An 18,886-nucleotide genomic window follows, 5' to 3' on the forward strand; every position below is an offset into this window, starting at 1 on the left:
GGACGACTGCATTCTTAATCAGTTTTATAAAAAAATTAAAAATTAAAAACACACACACACAGCCTGGCCGGGAGTGGCTTAGCAGTTGCGCATTGACCTGGGATCCAGGAGGTCACTGTTCGACTCCCGGTTGGGGCGCATGCCCGGGTTGCAGGCTTGATCCCCAGTTAGGGGCGCGCAAGAGGCAGCCGATCAATGACGACTCTCTCATCATTGATGTTTCTCTCTCTCTCTCCCTTCCTTTCTCTGAAATCAATAAAGATGTATTTAAAAAAAAAAAAAGAATGTTATGCTATAATAATAATAATTTTAAAATACTGATTACATGTTGAATGATACTTTGACTATATTGGGTTAAATAAAATATATATTGCTAAAGTTAATTTAACTTGTTAATTTTTACTTTTTAAATGTGGCTACTAGAAAATTTATAATTATGTCTGTGTCTTGATTATATTTTTATTAGCTTAGACTGAGAGACAGAAAGCACAAGCAAATGAGGTTGACATGTTAACAATATAACAATAGATGTGTCTGGGTAAAAGATATACAAGTGCCCTTTGTGCTATTTTCAATTTTTGCAACTTTTATGCATATATGAAATAATTTCCAAATAAAGTTTTTAAAGAGTTTAGTTTTACCTCAAAGATTAACAAGGATTAACTCTGGCCAGGTGGCTCAGCTTGTTGGAACAACATCTCATACAACAAAAAGGTTGCGGGTTTGATCCCCAGTTAGGGCACACATGGGAGGCAACTGATCAATGTTTCTCTCTCACATTGATGTTTCTCTCTCTTTCCCCCTTCCTCTTCTCTAAAATCAATAAAAACACACACAAACATTTCCTCAGGTGAGGATTAAAAAATAATTTAAAAAACTAAACAGATAAACAAGAATTAAAAACAGAAGTTTGAAGATGGGCTCATATACCTATTCGAAGTTTAAAAAGGGAGGAGGGTAGAAGAAAAGATATATTCTAGATATGACCAAGTTAGGGATGTCCAATATAATCAGAAGGATTGTGGTCTGAGATGGTCCAACCAATATTATTTCCAGATTAACCTCAGAAAGGAAGCCCGATAACTGCATGGACTCACCCTTCTGGAAAGAAGGCATTAATGATCCGGTCCCCCAGTGGGTTGATGGCAAGTTCTGGAATCCGCTGGAAATCTTCCCGGCTGCCAAGAGAATCACCTTGAATTAGAGACCATTGGCCTTTAGCATGAGCTCCTTCAGTCATGCAAGAGTACAACCTAGCAAGGATATTACCTCCTGGAATTTACTTCTGTGGCAAATTATTCCAAATAACTGCAAAGAATAGCACTTTAATAGCTGCCAAGTGTTTCTTGCACTGTTAGGAGTGGAAGAAGCCAGATTTAACTATGCCACATTCCAGTGAATTCAGCACACAGGTTACGTCAATAAACCACTGACAAGCAAATACTCAGTTGTCCCTGTAAATGATTCCTTGAACGTTACCATTTTGTACTTAGTTACTAAGTTTGGAGAATGAACAGCAAATGCAGAGTATCAAACACCAGAGAGCTTGAAAATGGGAGTAAAAAGTGAGAGGAGCCTCCATACCCTTGGTACTCTTAGGCAATGCTTAAGTCCAAGGAAAGAATAAAATGTGACAACTGATTTCCAGACTTCCTTGCTGAGTCTGTTTTTTCCCCTCCATTGTCTTCTACAGACTAGAGTTAGACAGCTATTTAACCTTCAAATACGGCAAGAGCAGTTATCTTCTCACACCTTGGAAGTTACGTTGGAGTATTATTAGTTCCCATTCACTGTATACACATTATGTGCTGCTCTGTTTATATATATTACCTTATTTCTTAATGGCAACATTTTACCTATACCCTTTTAGAGCTGAGGACATTGAGAGTCAGTGAGATGAAGTAACTTGCCCCATGCTACAAAGCTAGTAAGTAGCAGAACTGTGACTTAAATCAAAGTCTGTTAAGTCAAAGCACGTTTTTTTTGTAAAAACCATTTCTTTCCAATATTAAACTTTTTGAAAGAAAGGTGTTCTCCCAAAAATGTTCAATAAGTATTTTAAAAAGAAACTTCTTGATTGCTGTTCTGTGCCACTATAGAGCTGTCTACAACGTAACAAAATGTGCTTCACTCTTCAAAAATACCAATGTCATGAAGGACAGAGAAAGGCACAGGATTGTTTCAGATCAAAGGGGACTAACGAAACATACAACTAAACTCAATGCATGATCCTAGACTAGGAGAATTGCTATGAAGGACATTACTGAGCCAATAGGTAAAAATGAAATATGGACCATACAGAATATAAAATATTATATAATGGTACTGCATCAAAATGCTAAATTTCTTGATTTTGAGATGAGAAGGCCCTTGTTATAGGAAATAAGACACTGAAGTATGCGGCAAAATGTTACTAACTGGTATATCTGGGTATCAAGTATGTAAAGAAATATAAACTCAACAAATCTGATTCCTGCCTTCAAGATGTCTACTAACAGAAGAGATAAAACTTACTCAATGTTTCTGTTTACCTAGGAGCCTTCAACACACTGTTCCTCTTGTGGTTTAACATTTACAGTGCTTAATTCAACAAGCTCATCTCCACCACATCTGATGGTGACAAAGGTAGAAATAGGAGACTGAGCACAAAGCTCTGGAACAATAACTCTGGATTCCAATATTCCTCGACCACTTAGGATAGTAATTTTTATAGCAATGAATGAACCAGAAGAAGTCATTCATAAAGTAACTAGGTTGCTTAAGATGATAAAAGATAAATAAAATTACCGAACTCTTGATTATTTAATTCAACAAACATGTATTAAGCTCTTATAATACAAAGTCCACATTTTCACCAAAATGAGCTCCTCTTGTTTGACAGAGGTTAAGAAACAATAACGATTCCCTTTTAAATGAAGATTAAGGCTGATTTTGAATTGTATGACCACATACCTCAGTTTAATGTCTAACAAGCTTCAGTAATTTTAGCTGAGAAAAGGCACAGTTTAAACACAAGGTCTAGTATCAATTTGTGAGTGCACAACCTAGCCTGAAGTCCTTCAGTCTCAATAAGGGATCTAGTCTTGGACTTCCCATGTTAATAAGGGACCTATACCCTGTTCTTAGACACTTTTAACCTCCTCTTAGAATTCAGATTGCATATACAGTGCTGCTCTATACGACCAGTGGGAATACTGCTGAAAGTATCAAAATGAAAACAGAAGAATATAAAAATAGTTTTTAAACTATTAAATATACAGTTTATTATGATTACTGTTCTATAGTAGAATGAAGATCACCCGGGCAATTTCTCTAAACTTAGCTCCTTAAATTTGTCCACCAATACAAACTTAATTTAAAAAATACCCCAAGGAGTCTACACCACAAGTAAGATTTATTTGAAATGTAGGTTTGTGTGAACTCATAAAAAAGTATATCACTATTATATTCTACCTCATAGTATACCTAGGAAAATCTTCCTTGAAGATTTTTAAAGAAAAAACATTATTATTGGTAGTAGGCAATCTTTATAGTCAAGAAATTCCCAGTGAAGAGTGGTTTTCCAGGCATTCACAGACACTGGGATGCTTGGGAAAACCAGAGTTTGAGAGACCTTTAGTAACCAGAACTGCCAGGGCTCCTAACTGACCTTCGCTGTGCAAGTCCCTTCTCTTACTTAGAATTGGCCTCACAGTTAACTGCTTATATTTCAAGGAACCAGGGTCAAAGCTTAGATAACTTATACATAATGAAGACATTAAAATCTGTTAATAGGACATACCCATGGGAACATGTTCAATTAAGAAAAAGTTTCCCGTATTTAGTACAATAGAGATAAATCATTTATTATTTATATTTATAATACAATTATATATGTTTATTAACATTGAAATGACAATAATTTCCACTATTCCAGCATTTAATTAATATTTTAAATTAAATTGATAAAATAATTTTATTGTTGTTATGATAATAAAATTCTTTTTTTTATATGTTTTAATTAATTTTACAGAGGGAGGAAGGAAGAGTGGAAGAGAAAGAAACGTCAATGTGAGAGGGAAACATCCATGGGTTGCCTCTTGTATGCACCCCAACTGGGGATCAAACCCACAACCTGGGCATGTGCCCTGACTGGGAATCGAATCAGTGACTTTTCGGTGCTCAGGACGATGCTCAACCAACTGAGCCACAGCAGCTGGGGCAATAACAGAATTTTCTTGATATACAGTGTCAATAAGTGCTGAACTCAGTCTTTGCTAGTTGTTTTAAGTGTTCAAGGGCCAGGCTGGCTTACTGCAAGACTGCATCTGATTTTGGTTGAGGATGGTGGGCACACACGTTTACCTCCTCTCATTTTCTAAAACTCTCTAAACTGTCAGCAAAAATTTACACATGGGAATATATCTGTGACATAAACAACCAGGGTGGGAGGAGTATATTAGTAGACAAGGGATTCTGACAAAATCTGGAAGTTGGAAAATAGATGCAAATGTAGTGACAAGTAAGAGTAGAGTGCCCATGACAAGGCCGCAGCAGAGGAGAGAGCCATTTTGCCCCGCAGAGTCTCAGCATGGCACCACACGCAGAGCTGCCAGGTAAGGGAAGCAGCATTCAGGGTAATTAATTAAAGAAACTTTAAAGAATGGGCCAGCTGCCCACTGCTGCCAGGGCCCATCCCAAAAATATAAAACCATTTGTCCCTAGGATAAAAACAGAGCACCGCTATGGAAAGAAACTGAAAGATCTACCTGGGCAAAACTTCAAGTGTGGGAGGTTGGCAACCCAGGAACACACTCCTTTTATTTGGGGAAGGATGTTGCAGATATGTCCCCTTGCTCCCTGACCACATATCCTGAAGTGAGGCCTACTAACTTAATGGTCCTTAATGGTCCCAGAGTTTAGAAGGGAAAGACCTATGGGGAAACCATCCACAAACAAACCCATGCCAGTTTTCTACAATAGTCCATCCAGGACTTTTCATAAATATGAATGGACAACCAAGGCTCACCAGCTATTTTGGGAAAATTAATAGTACAAAAGAGTAGGATCAAGATGAATACTAATTCAGGGAACAAAAGGGTTATTAGAATGAAAGATTCTTATTAGAATGTTAAGATTCTAGTAAGTAATCCAATAGACATTTGATAAATTTTTGCAACGGTAAAACAGAAATAAGCTACTATAAAAGAGCAGAGGTAGAGAACAAGAAAGATTCTTAGAAATTAAAAATATGATTGTGGCCCAGCCAGCGCTGCTCAGTGGCTGAGAGTCAACCTATGTACCAGAGGTTACGGTTTGATTCCTGGTCAGGGCACATGCCCAGGTTGCTGGCACCATCCCCAGTAGGGGGAGAGCCCATCAACGACTCTCTCATCATTGATGTTTCTATCTCTCTCTCCCTGAAATCAATAAAAACATATTTTTAAAAAATAAAAATAAAAATAAATAAAAATATGATTGTGGCCCTAGCAGGTTTAGCTCAGTGGTTAGAGCACAGGCCTGCAGACTGAAGGGTCCCAGATTTGATTCCGGCCAAGGGACATACCTTGCTTGGTTGCAGGCTCTATCCCCCGCCCCAGTCAGGGCACATACAGGAGGCAACCAATCAATGTATCTCTCTCACGTAGATGTCTCTCTCTTTCTCTCTCTCTTTCTCTCTCTCTCTTTCTCTTCCATTCTCTCTGAGAAGCAATGGAAAAAATGTCCTCAGGTGAGGATTAAAAATTTTAAAAAATTAAAAAATAATGCCACATCACTAGAAAAAAAATAGTTGTGGACTATACAAGTTCATAAAAAGGACTAAAATATAAATTCGAGGATATCTTTCAGAAAGCAAAGGACAAATCCAAATAACCAGAAAACGTGAGAGAAAAGCTGCATCAGGGCAGTCCAACCAAGAAAGATTAATGAAAAGGAGAGGGATGGAAATACTCAGACAGAAGAAAACTTCCCAGAAAAGGCCATATTTTTAGATAGAGAAGGTTCTCCTAATACTAAGCAATGAGTATCAGAAAATAACCCACAAAAGGGTGTATCACTGTGAAATTTCAGAACATCAAGAGGAGATATTTGAAGCTTTGAGAGAGGGGAAAAAAAAGATTATCAAAAGAATGAGAATTAGATTGGCATCATGGTTCTCATCTGTGATACCACTGTGTACAGAGCTACTGCTTGTCCAGAATATTGAAATCATCTGTCCTCTGGATAAAGTCAAACAAGAAAATGAACCTCAAAAAAGCTTAGTGGTTAAGCAGATAAATGGCTACCATTCTGGACAAAATCTCCTAAAAGTTACAGGTAATCATTAAACGATATGTAATAACACAACCAACTAGCAATTCCCAGTAATAACTTCATCGCAGAGTTTAGCTGGTCTATACTGTCCCCTGTAGTCATCTTAACCTGTATGCTTTCATATCCAGGAACATTTTTCATCAAGGTATTATCTGAGAAAAAGTTTTATCTGACAAAGACCCAATATTAAAATTGTTCAATGCAGAGGATATTTTAAAAGTAAACTTTTATTGAAGTATAATATACATATAGAAAACAGCACAAATCATAAGCATTCAGCATGATGAGTTTTCATGGTGAAGATTGTAACCTGCACCCAATTAATATTATCAGTACCCTTTGTCTGTTACCTATTACCTATTATCAGATGCTCTTTTTGTCTCTCTACCTGTTCCCCTCCCCAAAGGGTAATCATTATTTTGACTTCTAAGACCATGGATTAGATCAGCAGAGAGGGTATTTAAATAAATAAACCATCTTTGTATTCACAAGCTGACCAAGCTCTCTCTTTTTTTTAATGTATTTTTTTAATTGATTTCAGAAAGAGGAAGGGAGAGGGGGAGAGAGATAGAAACATCAATGATGAGAGTCATTGACCAGTACCTTCTGCTCACCCCCTGCTGGGGATCAAGCCCTGAACCTGGGCACCTGCTCTGACTGGGAATCGAACCTGGATCTCCCACAGTCCCTGATTTTAATGACTGTGCAGCATGGTTTTGGTCAATCCTGGCTTCTAGTAATGGCAGATTTTGCCTTGAGCAAACATAGCCCTAGGGATTTACCAGCATTCTCTAGCTGTTCTGCCTGAGGATATGTACAAGGCTTAGCAACTATATTCCTTCCCCCTTTATGCTATACCCCACACCTGTACCAGAAGCCTTCCAAAGAAGTATTAAACTGCTTTCTGCCAGCCACCAGAAAGGCAAGTAGCTTCATTCTATACCAGTCAATCAAAGCTGAGGAACAACAGTAACAAAAGGTTGTACTGAAGCCCTGGCCAGGTGACTCAGTTGCTTAGAGCATCATCCTTACACACCAAGGTTGCGGGTTTGATCCCCGGTTACGGCACATATAAGTATCAACCAATGAATGCATAATTAAGTGGAACAACAAAATTGATGTTTTTCTCTCCCTCTCTCTCTTTAAAAATCAATAAATAAAATAAAATTTTAAAAATGTTGTACTGTATTGAGAGTTAGGTTGGGAGGTGGTGGTAAGGAGGTATTTTTTCATTTGACTCTGATAAGACAATTACAAACATGAAATAATACAGTATTACATTACTCTGAAATCATATACTTACTTTAGACCAGTGGCACTTTTGACATTTAGGGCAGAATAATTCTTTGTTGTGGGAGGATGTCCTGTGTACTGTAGGATATTTAACAGCATTCCTGGCCTCTACCCACTAGACAAGAGTAGCATTCCTTAGTCATGACAATTAAGTGTCTCCAGACATTTTGCCACCCAGGGGCAAAACAGCTCTCAGCTGAGAACCACTGCTCTGGACTAAAGTGTTGAACATCTTATCTACCATTAATATATATACAGAGATGTACCCTAGGGTTAGGGGTTGTGCTGGGAAATAGGAGAGAGGTCAAAACCACCTGACCATCTTGGATGGCTATGGGTCAACTTCCTAAAAGCTAATATTTTTGGGAAACGACTGTGGGAAAACTCAAGCAGAAAGAACAGAAATTCTCAAATGTACATTCTTAGGACCAGAACAATGGCCAACCGAAACTAAGGGGAGTTGGAGTAAAGCAGCAAGCACCTAGTGATAAATGTAATGCCAGCGTTCTGCTTCAACTCCCTTTTGGATCAATGATGCTCAAAGACAAGTGAAGAAATGGTCCCTGCTCTCTGCATGCTAGATGCCTATCATGTCTGCCCATAGGATAAATAAAGACATCACCAGAAAATAAAGCAAGGAATTGCCTACCTGAGAGTCCCATTTTCTCCTTTGTCCAGGCTGGTGAACCGGCTGTAGAGACGAGTGATCTGACTGTGGGAAACTAAAGAACACAAAATTAGTCCCAGTTGAGGAAGTTGCCCTCCACTTAAACTGAATCCCCGTGGGCTCCTTCTGAGCCCATCATTAAATGCTTTAGAGTGAGCAAAATGGGGAGATGTCTCACTCTAACACATCTTTAGTGTGTCAAAAGAGAAAATTTTAAAGCTAAAAAATGAAAGGAATTAGAAAATAAACTAAATCAAGAACAATCAAAATTGACTCTCAGGAACGAAGTCTAGGCTAAATTAAGACTATGTGTTAAATGTCAGGTAGTTAAGACTTAACAACACAAAGCCAATTTTAGTTGAAAAGGAAATTGTGAACTTTTCCTTTCAGTCCCCTCACTTAGAGGCTATGAAAATGCATGCTTTGATTAAAAACACATACTTATTAATCAGTTTGAGGTTTCAGGCTGGTACTGCTAGGTAGGGAACTTGTAGTGAATTTAAGACTGGACACAAACAGATTTTATTTATTTTTGTTAATCCTCACCTGAGAATATTTTTTCCATTGATTTTTAGAGAAAGTGGGAGGGAAGGGGGGAGGGAGAGAGAGAAATATTGATGAGAGAGACACATTGACTGGTTGCCTCCCACACACGCCCCGACTGTGGTGGGGCTCTAATGTGCCCTTGACCAGGAATTGAATCCACAATCCTTCTGTGTGCCTGCTGACGCTCTAACCACTGGGACACATCGGCTAGGGCAAACAGATTTTATTTTTAAAATCAGGTTTACTCCTGCACCAAGCACTGGTGGCTTTATCTTTTCCCTCATTACTGACCTTTTCCTCAGTAAAAAAGATCACTGCAGCCTTGGATTAGCCTCTTTTCTGTGACTGCATGAGCTCCACTGAGTTCCCAATAAAGGAATGGGTTCCAAGAAAACAAATTAGGCAATTTGTAAAATTGGCATGTTTATCATCAGCTGGCATCTACAAAGAACCTATTTTGCTCCTCCTTTTGGATGAACTCAGCCATAAGCTGACAAGTAAAATGAGGTAATAAATGCACAATAAAACTTTAGAATTTCTGGGACATAGTCTCCTGGCACACTGGAGGCAGAAGGCAGAAAAAAGTTATCAAAGGAGAAAAGACAACAGCCAAAGAGGGTGTGGCAAGTGTGGACTTTGCCCCAGGCTGTATATTCTAGGGCTTAAAGGAGTGGCTGAAATAGTTCTGATAGTTGTCCTCCTCACCCCCTGCTTGACAAACAAAAAATTCTACTCGAAGTTTTAGGAACAATAGGACAAAAGTAAACAGAGGCACAGCAGAAGCTGGAAGTGGCCCAAAGCTAGGCTGGAAGGACACAGGTGCAGCTGTGAGTGCTTCAGCAGCAGATTTCACCCCCAAGCTGGGCTCTGTCCTGTTCTCTAAGGAGAGCAGAGAGCAGAGGAGGCTCAATCATCCCCTTCCAGGGCAAAGCCAGTGGGATTCCAGGCACTGAGGAAGTATTGTGGACCTTTCTGCCAGCCAGGCAGGTGTGAACTGCACGGTGTAAAGAGTACACTTTTGTGAGGTTGACAGAATGATTCTGTTCATGGAACCAAGGCTTACCAGCGAGGGTTGAGTGAACAGGGTTGTGGAGTGAACTAACCGAGTCTATGAGAGGAGAGTAAAGTGCTTGGCAGTGTCTGACACAGGGTAGGCACTCCAAGTCAGTTATTATTATCATCCTTATACTATGAGCCTGAAGGTACTGTTTTACCGCTGCACTAATTAATCTCCACCTTTCTCCTGACTCCGCCAGCCACAGCCATTTTCTTCAGGAACCTGATGAGTTTACCCTAGCATTGGCCTCAGGCCTCAAAGACTGCTCTAAAACTCAAGTTCCTTTTAGTTTAACAAAATTAATTAGTTAAATAATGACTAACTTTCCCAAAACTTTTTGAGGAAGCAAAATGTGTTCATAATCTCAAAAGCACTGTTTTCATTTTTTCATATACCATCTAATATCAGTTACTTGTATACTTTACATAGTTCTGACAGTTTTCATTTATTAATTCATAACTTTTCTATATTGCTTTGGAGTCCTTTTTAATAACTGCATAATACTTAGTCCACTGGATGACTTTTTAGCAGAGTACTATTTATTTCAGGTTAACAAGAAAAACATTCAAATTGAAAAGTCTCTGTAACAACTGAGTTCCCCGGTCTCCCTTGCCAGAGGCAAACACTATTAATCAGTTTCTTGTGAATCCTTCTACAAATTCCATGTGCGTATATATAAGCATGCATAGTGATTTATACGATTTTTAAATTAGAAGGAATGTTGCCATCTAGTCCAACCCCTTCAACTAATAAATGAACCATCAGACATATTCCTAATATAGATCACCATCTGAAAGAACCGGGCATTTGCCCTGGCCGGTGTGCACAGTGGTTAGAGCGTCCACTGAGCACCAAAGGGTCTTGGGTTTGATTCCCCATCAATGGCACATACCTGGGTTGCAGGTTTGATCCCTTCCCCAGTCAGGCGAGTTTGGGAGGCAACTAACAGATGTGTTTCGCTCACACTGAGGTCCCTCTCTGTCTTTCTCTCTTTCTCTCCCCCCTCCCTTTCTTCCACTCTATCTAAAATCAATGGAAAAATACCCTCAGATGAGGATTAACAACAACAACAACAACAAAGAACTGGGCACTGAAATCTCTTATGAGTTTTTAAATTTTCTTAGTAAGTACCAGTATGGCATTTACACACATATTTCAGAATAAAAGATCAGTTTATGGCTGCTAGAGTTCATAATTTACCATATGTTAAAAATAAACATGCACATAAGTAGCCAAACAACCACAAAACTGCTATCTTCCAGGGCAAAGTGGGCTATATGGAAATCAGTGGAGAAATGAACCACGAAATGTCAACTTTTAATACAACTCAATACGGTCATATCTCAATCTATTTCCTAAATTTGATAACCAATGTTATAATGATATTGTTACGAAGAGCTTTTTCTAAGAGAGGAGGAGAAGGAGGAAGACAAGTGGGAGGGGGGAGAAGAAAAAGAGGGGAGGAGGAGGAAAAATAAGAAGAAAACAGAGGGGAAGGAAGGAAACAAGGAAAAAAAGTTTTAAAGCTTTAATTTAGGTGCCAAATCCACTGTGACCAAGAAATATAAAGCAACTTTCAAGGCACAGTGCTCAGAGCAACTTCAAGCAGCAGAAAGGCATTGGAACTGCCACAAATGAAGGCAGGAAGTTTCCAGTAAACTATTCTTACCAGGAGGCACTAGAGTAACAGGCAGGACAGGTGCCCCAAACTTGTACAAGTCTTGGTAACTCACAGGAAACCCCAGGAATTGGCAGTTACTCTCAGAAAAGGCTGTGCATGCACATGGACATGTCTTGAATGAAGGTGTGCAGGGCGGAGTAAAGTAGGTTTACAGTAGTACGTGAAACAATTAAGTCTTGTATTATTAGTGAATTATTGTATTATTTTCCATATGAACAACTGTAAACTTTTGCCCTACCCTGTATTTTTCTCCATTGGTGGGCAAAAAATTATTTTATATTGTTGAGAGATTACTTAGAAGACCCTGCTAATCTTCCAAACCTTTCTATCATCACTGCCTTGAGGTCAGAGAACGGCACTTCAGAGAAGCGCCAAACACTAAGGAATGGCAGAGGGAAAAATAAAAATGAAAATGGAGGAAGAAAAAAGTTATTTTACCCTTGCCTTTATCCTAAATCTTAATGCAGAAGAACAGACTGATAACCTAGGTAAAGCATACAACTGTAACCAAAGGTAACTTTAGATGAAAGATTGAAGTGTTGAAGCCTGCATACCTAACTATTCCCCCTGAACACTCTGCACCCCAACATTTCCCCGATTTCCCCGGACGAGAACTTCAAGAGCTGACCCTACTCTCTTAGGGAATCCAAACAAATAAAAGAGATTTAAAAGGCATTTAAAAACACACACCAAACTACCTTTTTATAACTGGGGAAATTTGAATATGGACTGAATGGTACAGTATAATAGAATTATTGTCAATTTTCTCAGGTGTGAAATAGTATTGTGGTTATATAGGAAAAATCCCTATTCGTTCAAAGTATTTAGGGATGAAGAGTTCAGATATCTAACTTTCAGCTGGTTCATCATTACATAAATAGCGTCGCCGGTATGGCTTAGTGGTTGAGCGGTGATCCCTGAACCAAGAGATCACCAGTAGGGGGTATGCAGGAGGCAGCTGATAGATGTTTCTCTCTCATCGATGTTTCTATTTTTCTATCCCTCCTCCTTCCCCTCTCTCTCTAAAATCAACAAACACACACACAAAAATATATATGTAAAACAAATATAGCAAAATGTTAAAAACTGTTGAATTAAGGTGGAAGGTATATAGATCATTATACTATTTTAACTTTTCTTTGAAATTTTTCATTATAATAAGTTGGGGGTGGGGGGAAGTATAGAGGTGTACAAATCACTTAATCCCAAACCAGCTACAGGTGTTAAGTTACACTATGTACATTTCCATTTTTATGAAAACCAGAAGACAGAAGGGTCTTCTGTAGTGACAGAACCTTCAGGGACTATGGCATGGCAGGTGAGGGCCAGGAAGGAGTCTTGCATTAGGAGGAAGTAGCAGCTGAGCCTGAAGTTAAACTTCCACTTAATATTCTAGCTCAGGAAATCATTCTCAAGCAACTGCCTTTGCCAGGCTTGTGTTCTTTGTTGGAACTGTCCAGAAATCCCTACTGGTTCTATCATCACTACACCCATCAAACATACACAAACCTTACCAGCCTGTAAAACTTACTTTCTAAACCTGTTCAATACCTTCTCCATACCAAATGACACATTAGAAACCAGAGACAAAAAAGAATGAATCTGTATTCTCCACCACTCAGTTGGCATAAAAATGGCTATTTTTTTCTTGTGGATGTATATATTCTGATATTTATTCAGGCATTGTATTAATATGTCTTTTTTTTTTTCTCCAATATATCTTTATTGATTTCAGAGAGAGGAAAGGAGAGGGAGACAGAAACATCAATGATGAGTCATTGGGGATTGAGTCTGCAGCCCGGGCATGTGCCCTGATCAGGAATGGAACCTCGATCTCCTGGATCCTAGGTCGATGCTCAACCGCTGAGCCACGCCCGGCCGGGCATTACTTCTTATTTACACAATTTGTCTTGTGATTTTGGAACTCAACTTTTTCCTTACTTGAATCTAATCATTTTTAATTTTTTAAAATTTTAATGTTTCAATTACAGTTGACATTCATTATTATATTTTGTATTAGTTTCAGGTGTATAGCACAGTGGTTAGACAATCAAATACTTTACAAAGTGTTCCCCCTGATATTTCAGTTATCCACCTGGCACCTCACATAGTTATTACAACATTATTTACTATGTTCCCTATGCTGTACTTTACACATCCCCATGACTATTTTCTAATAACCAATTTGTACTTCTTAATCCCTTCACCTTTTTCAACCAGCCGCCCAACCCCCTCCCTTCTGGCAATCATCAGTCTAGTCTCTATATCTATGAGTCTGTTTTTATTTGGTTTGTTCATTAATTTTGCCCTTTAGATTCCACACAGGTGAAATCATATGGTATTTGTCTTTGTCTGACTTATTTCACTTAGCATAATATCCTCTAGGTCCATCCATGCTTTAGCAAATGGTAAGATTTCACTCTTTTTTATGGCCGAGTAATATTCCATTATACAAATGTACCATAACTTTTTGTTGATGTTAATCATGGAATATTTTTTCCATTGATTTTTTCAGAGAGTGGAAAGGAAGGAGGGAGATGGGGGAAGAGACAGACAGAGATATAAGAAAGACATATTGACTGGTTGCCTCTGCAGGTGCCCTGACCAGGGCAGGGGATCAAACCTGCAACCCAGGTACATGCCCTTGACTAGGAATCCAACCCTAGACCTTTCGGTGCACAGGCCAACACTATCTAACCACTGAGCACACCAGCCAGGGCTGTGCCACAACTTTCTTACCCACTTTGTCTATAGATGGGGGCTTGGGTTGCTTCCATATTTTGGCTATTGTAAATAACGCTGCCATGAACGTAGGAGTGCGTATATTCTAAATGGCCATTTAAAAAAAAAAGGTTTTAAATAATTCACAGCCAGATTATTGCTACAGTTAGGTGAACTAAGGGTGGAGATTACAGAAACTCCCAAGACACTTGTGACCTTCCTCCTAATGAAAGCTTTTATTCAAATTAGCTTTAATTTATGGAAATGTTAAAGTGTGAAAGAAGGTAAAAGAACAAACACAATATAGCGAATGTTTTATGCCCACACAAAATGTTATTACTGTTTTTGAAACTGTTAGAAACATTGGGATTTCTACTCCTTTAAAATTTACATTTCCTTAGAATTGAGAAAACATTTGTACTTGATTCCTAATCCAATGCCCCTGTAATTAGGAAAAGTATAAAATGCTGTCATTTTATACAATTATATAGCCCTAGACATGGCTTTTATAACTAGCACATGCAAATGGTATCTTCCCAATAACATGATTGTTAATTTATGGTTCAAAATAATAAATGCTAACACTTACCTGGCACTTATTATACACCAAGCACTATTCTAAGTACTTTACATAATTTATCTCATTTAATTTTTTTTTTTTAATATATCTTTATTGATTTCAGAGAGAGGAAAGGAGAGGGAGAGAGAGTGGTAGAAACATCAATGATGAGAGAGTCACTGATCAGCTGCCTCCTGCACGCCCCTGTACTGGGGATCGAGCCTGCAACCCGGGCATGAGCCCTGACTGGGAACTGAATCCCCATCGACTGGATCCTAGGTCGATTCTCAACCACTGAGCCATACCCGGCCAGGCTCTCATTTAATTCTCATAAGACTCCTATAAAGTAGCTACTATTATTATTCCCAATTACAGATGATGAAACTGAGGCTTACAGGTAATTCTAGAATTAGTTTCCTAGAATCACTTAGGTTAAATTTCAAATACTGGCTAAACTAGTGATACATGAATTCTAATCAATTTAGACTTAGGAAAAATTGTTTAAATTTTTCAATGATTGCAGTGCAAACCTTTCATATTAAATATAAAGTCAGTTTTGCCCTGGCTGGTGTTGCTCAGTTTATTGAACGTTGTCCTATACACCAAAGGGTTGAGGGTTCGATTCCCAATCTGGGTACATGCCCAAGTTCTGGGTTTGGTCCCCTGTCAGGGTGGGTACAGGAGGCAACTGATCGATATTTCTCTCTCTCTCCCTTCCTCCCTCTGTGAAAAAAATCAATAAAAAAAATATTAAAAATATCTATATATAAAGTCAGTTTTTCTCAATTACATTTTCTTATAGGCAAAGGGAATAGTAAAATGTCTTACACTTGTGCTTAACTTGAAGTGTTTCTGACTGATGGCTCCCCAAACAAAGCAGATGAAAATAGGACAAATTCCACCTCTCTAACCCACCCTCGGGTATCTGTTTTTATTCTTCTAAATCTTTTATATCATGCTAAAATTACTGCTTTAAAATTCAACTCTGCAATAATACTGTAATAACTATGTATGATGTCAGGTGCATGCTAGACTTATTGTGGTAATCACTTCGTAAGTTATCTGTCTAGTCACTATGCTGTATATCTGAAACTAATATATTGTATGTAACTGTAATTGGAAAATTAAAAAATTATTAAAAAAATAAAATAAAAATCAACTCTGCTGATGCGCACTAACTGGATAAATTGATGGCTCAACTCCCAGGGAGGAGGAATAACTGTGCAGCAGGCTAGGGGATAATGTTCCTGGAAGCCACCAAAAATGCCCTAATTTATCCAAATGAAATCCATTCATGTATGCATCAAGCAAGGCCCAATTTCTGTCCTCCACAAGGCGAGCCCACAAGGCTTCCCTGAGTCTTCTCTGAGTTCTGCAAATGGGTGTCACACAATTTCAGTTACCTTATGTCCTGATGCTAATCCTAACTCTTGTAGGATTACCCACCAAGTTGTGGGTATCTTCTGTCACCATCTGCTTTGACTACCTAGCACAGTACTGAATACAAACATTGCAAAAATTCAGTAAGTACTTGTTTTATTAGGCTTTCTGGCTTAATACATATGTTTGCACTGGTTGTAGTTAAGACTCATTCAGGCTTGATTCACTTTTTGGCTACTAGGAAAACAGCTCTTCCAGGAGTACTTAGTTCTGTGTGTCCACAAGTTACACAGTAAAAAAAACCCAGAGTCCTATAGCATCCAGGCCCCTTTCATTGGTCAAATGTAAACAAATCAGAATGGGATTACTGCTCCCTTCATCTTGGGGCAAAAATAGCTTTTTCCCATCCTCACTATGCTTTATACTTCCTCACTAATGTGACTTTTTATTTTAAGCACAAGTGCTTTAACTCTGGTGTCACCTTAGGCCTAACATAGGGGTCATGGCCACAAAATGTAATAAAATGCTTGCTGAATCCAAACTGTCTATATTTCTACTCTTGGAGTTAGAGTGTCATAAACAGACTATAAGATCAAGTGGCCATAAAATTAAAAAATAAATAAATAAATAAATAAATAAATAAATAAATAAATAAATAAATAAAATGTAATCTAAAATTTAAAAAAAAAAAAGATCAAGTGGCCAAACAAATACTGCACATTATAAAGAGTGAACTACTTTCCATCATTCATCCAAAATCATGAAAGGACAGCACTGGTATGTGGTGAGCTCATCATCGTTAGCCTTTATGGAGAAGCATAATGGCCATATGTTACTGGACAACGAAAGCAGTAAACCACTCAGACAAAGACTAGGACTAGATAACATCCCTTCCAACTTGAAGGTTCTAGAAAGTTGAATTTGTCAGAAAGCACTGGACAGCATTTAATTTATCTCAGGTCACCACTGCCTGAGTAATTCTGTAGTTCCTGCAGCATACTCCTATATTACCTGCATATAGGCCACTGAATTACTTACTGGCCACCTTATTATCAAAGACAGGTAGCATGAAGAGACAAATCTCAGATGCTACATAACTCATGTAAAATACAAGAGTCATAATGTATTATTGAGAAGAGAAAATGTTACATATATTATCAAGGACTATACAAATGTATGTGATGGTGTTTTACAGAGCTTCTGAATTCCCAAAGCCCTGTTGCCCCTTTGTTCAGGTTAATGAAGAGACTGGACTATAAAAAATCGGTTTCTAATACAAATTCACACTGAGAGTTTTGAAGCACATCCAATTTCCATAGTGACTGCATAAAGTACACCAGCACAGTATAAATCAATATATCTGAAATCGGGATAGCAAGCATCCTCAGCATAAGTAAAAACTGGTAATCACTGTACCCATGTTTTTTTCTCCACAAGTTCAGAATAAGTCTTATACTCTCAGACCCCTGATTCTTTCAAGGTCTCCTGTCACCAGCTCACGTAGTTCAGTCTTACTACGTGATCTGGCTCTCTGCGTTTCTTTTTTCCAGTTGTGGCAAGTATTTGCTATTTCTCACAGATGTAAGTGATTTTAAGTCCTTGCCCAGAAAGGTCACAGTAAGAGGTTTTCTACAGGGTCCATCCAGAGTTCCTGAATTTGAGGTTGGTGAGAGGAAAGATAAAGGAGTTCGGGGCTTTCATAAGCAAGGAGAGGAGAAATGAGCGGCATCTGTGATCTATGCTAGTCGCGAATCCCACCTTTGAAGAGCAGTCCCCAGGAGCCAGAACCCCGCTCCGGGCAGCCGTAGCTGGAAGAACAGGTTCTCCTGCTCTCGGCTCTGAAGCTCCAAGGCTGGAGGCTGCCCGGGGCCCCGCAACCTCCGGGTACCACAGCTCTAGACCTCAGCGACAACCTCCCCCGGTCGTCCTGAAGCCAGCCGCAGGCGCCCTGGACGCGTTTCCACCCCCCTACCCGAACTCACAGCCAGTCTCCTTCTTGATTTCTTCAAGCTCTTCGTCCCGCAGTAACGTGGAGGCCCGAGACCCCATCACCGAGCCGGGAGCTCCTCCGGGAGCTGGAGCGCCTCAAGCAACAGAGGTAGCTGAGGGAAGGAGGAAAGCGGGGAAGGGCCAGGGGTCAGGGGAGGGTACCCAAGGCTTGTGCGCCAGAGAGGGCGTCCCCGAGGGTAGCCAATGAGAAGCGAGGCTGAGGCCGGCGCAGCACCGGACGCCCACGCTGCAAGCTCCAACCGCCGAATGAATCATCTCAGCGCGGAGCCGAGTCTAGCTGGAGACGGACCCCGCCCCCGGAATTGTGATGCAATCGGCCTTAAAAGGGCAATGCCACTCTGGCTCTAGTGACCGCAATTAAAGGGACAACGCCATTGGTTCACTTTACAAGCTAACCTGCGACAGGCAGTCCGTAGCTAAGCAGTTTCTCACGGAACTCTAACATAGAAATCCCACCCTACGGGTGGCAGGGACGGCGCTGAGAAGCAATAAAAATGGACAAAACGTAGCTTGGGGGAACTCTAGGGTGTGTCTTCCGGGAACTGCATGCTGGGAATTGCACTTCCTCATTTTTCGGGGCCGCCCTCTCTCCTCCCGGCCGCTGGGGGCGCTAAGGAATCTGCCTCGAGGCCGCGCGCTGATTGGCTCTTCAGGAAACAGCTGGACCTCTCGTGCCCC

General features: G+C 39.6%; 1 protein-coding gene across 1 annotated transcript in view; it reads right to left on the reverse strand.

The window, feature by feature from the left end:
- CHP1 (calcineurin like EF-hand protein 1) overlaps positions 1–18,319 on the reverse strand; it is a 39,570-nt gene extending 21,251 nt beyond the window's left edge. Inside the window, exons 1-3 of the mRNA XM_016220435.2 lie at positions 18,181–18,319; positions 8,237–8,309; positions 1,098–1,178 (exon numbers count right to left, since the gene is read on the reverse strand). Coding sequence (XP_016075921.1) covers positions 1,098–1,178; positions 8,237–8,309; positions 18,181–18,247 — 221 coding nt within the window. The 5' untranslated portion in view covers positions 18,248–18,319. The remainder of the gene's footprint in view (positions 1–1,097; positions 1,179–8,236; positions 8,310–18,180) is intronic.
- Between the last annotated feature and the right edge of the window lie 567 nt (positions 18,320–18,886).

Source organism: Miniopterus natalensis, chromosome 1, assembly GCF_054644295.1.
Source record: "Miniopterus natalensis isolate mMinNat1 chromosome 1, mMinNat1.hap1, whole genome shotgun sequence".
Classification (NCBI taxonomy): Eukaryota; Metazoa; Chordata; class Mammalia; order Chiroptera; family Miniopteridae; genus Miniopterus; species Miniopterus natalensis.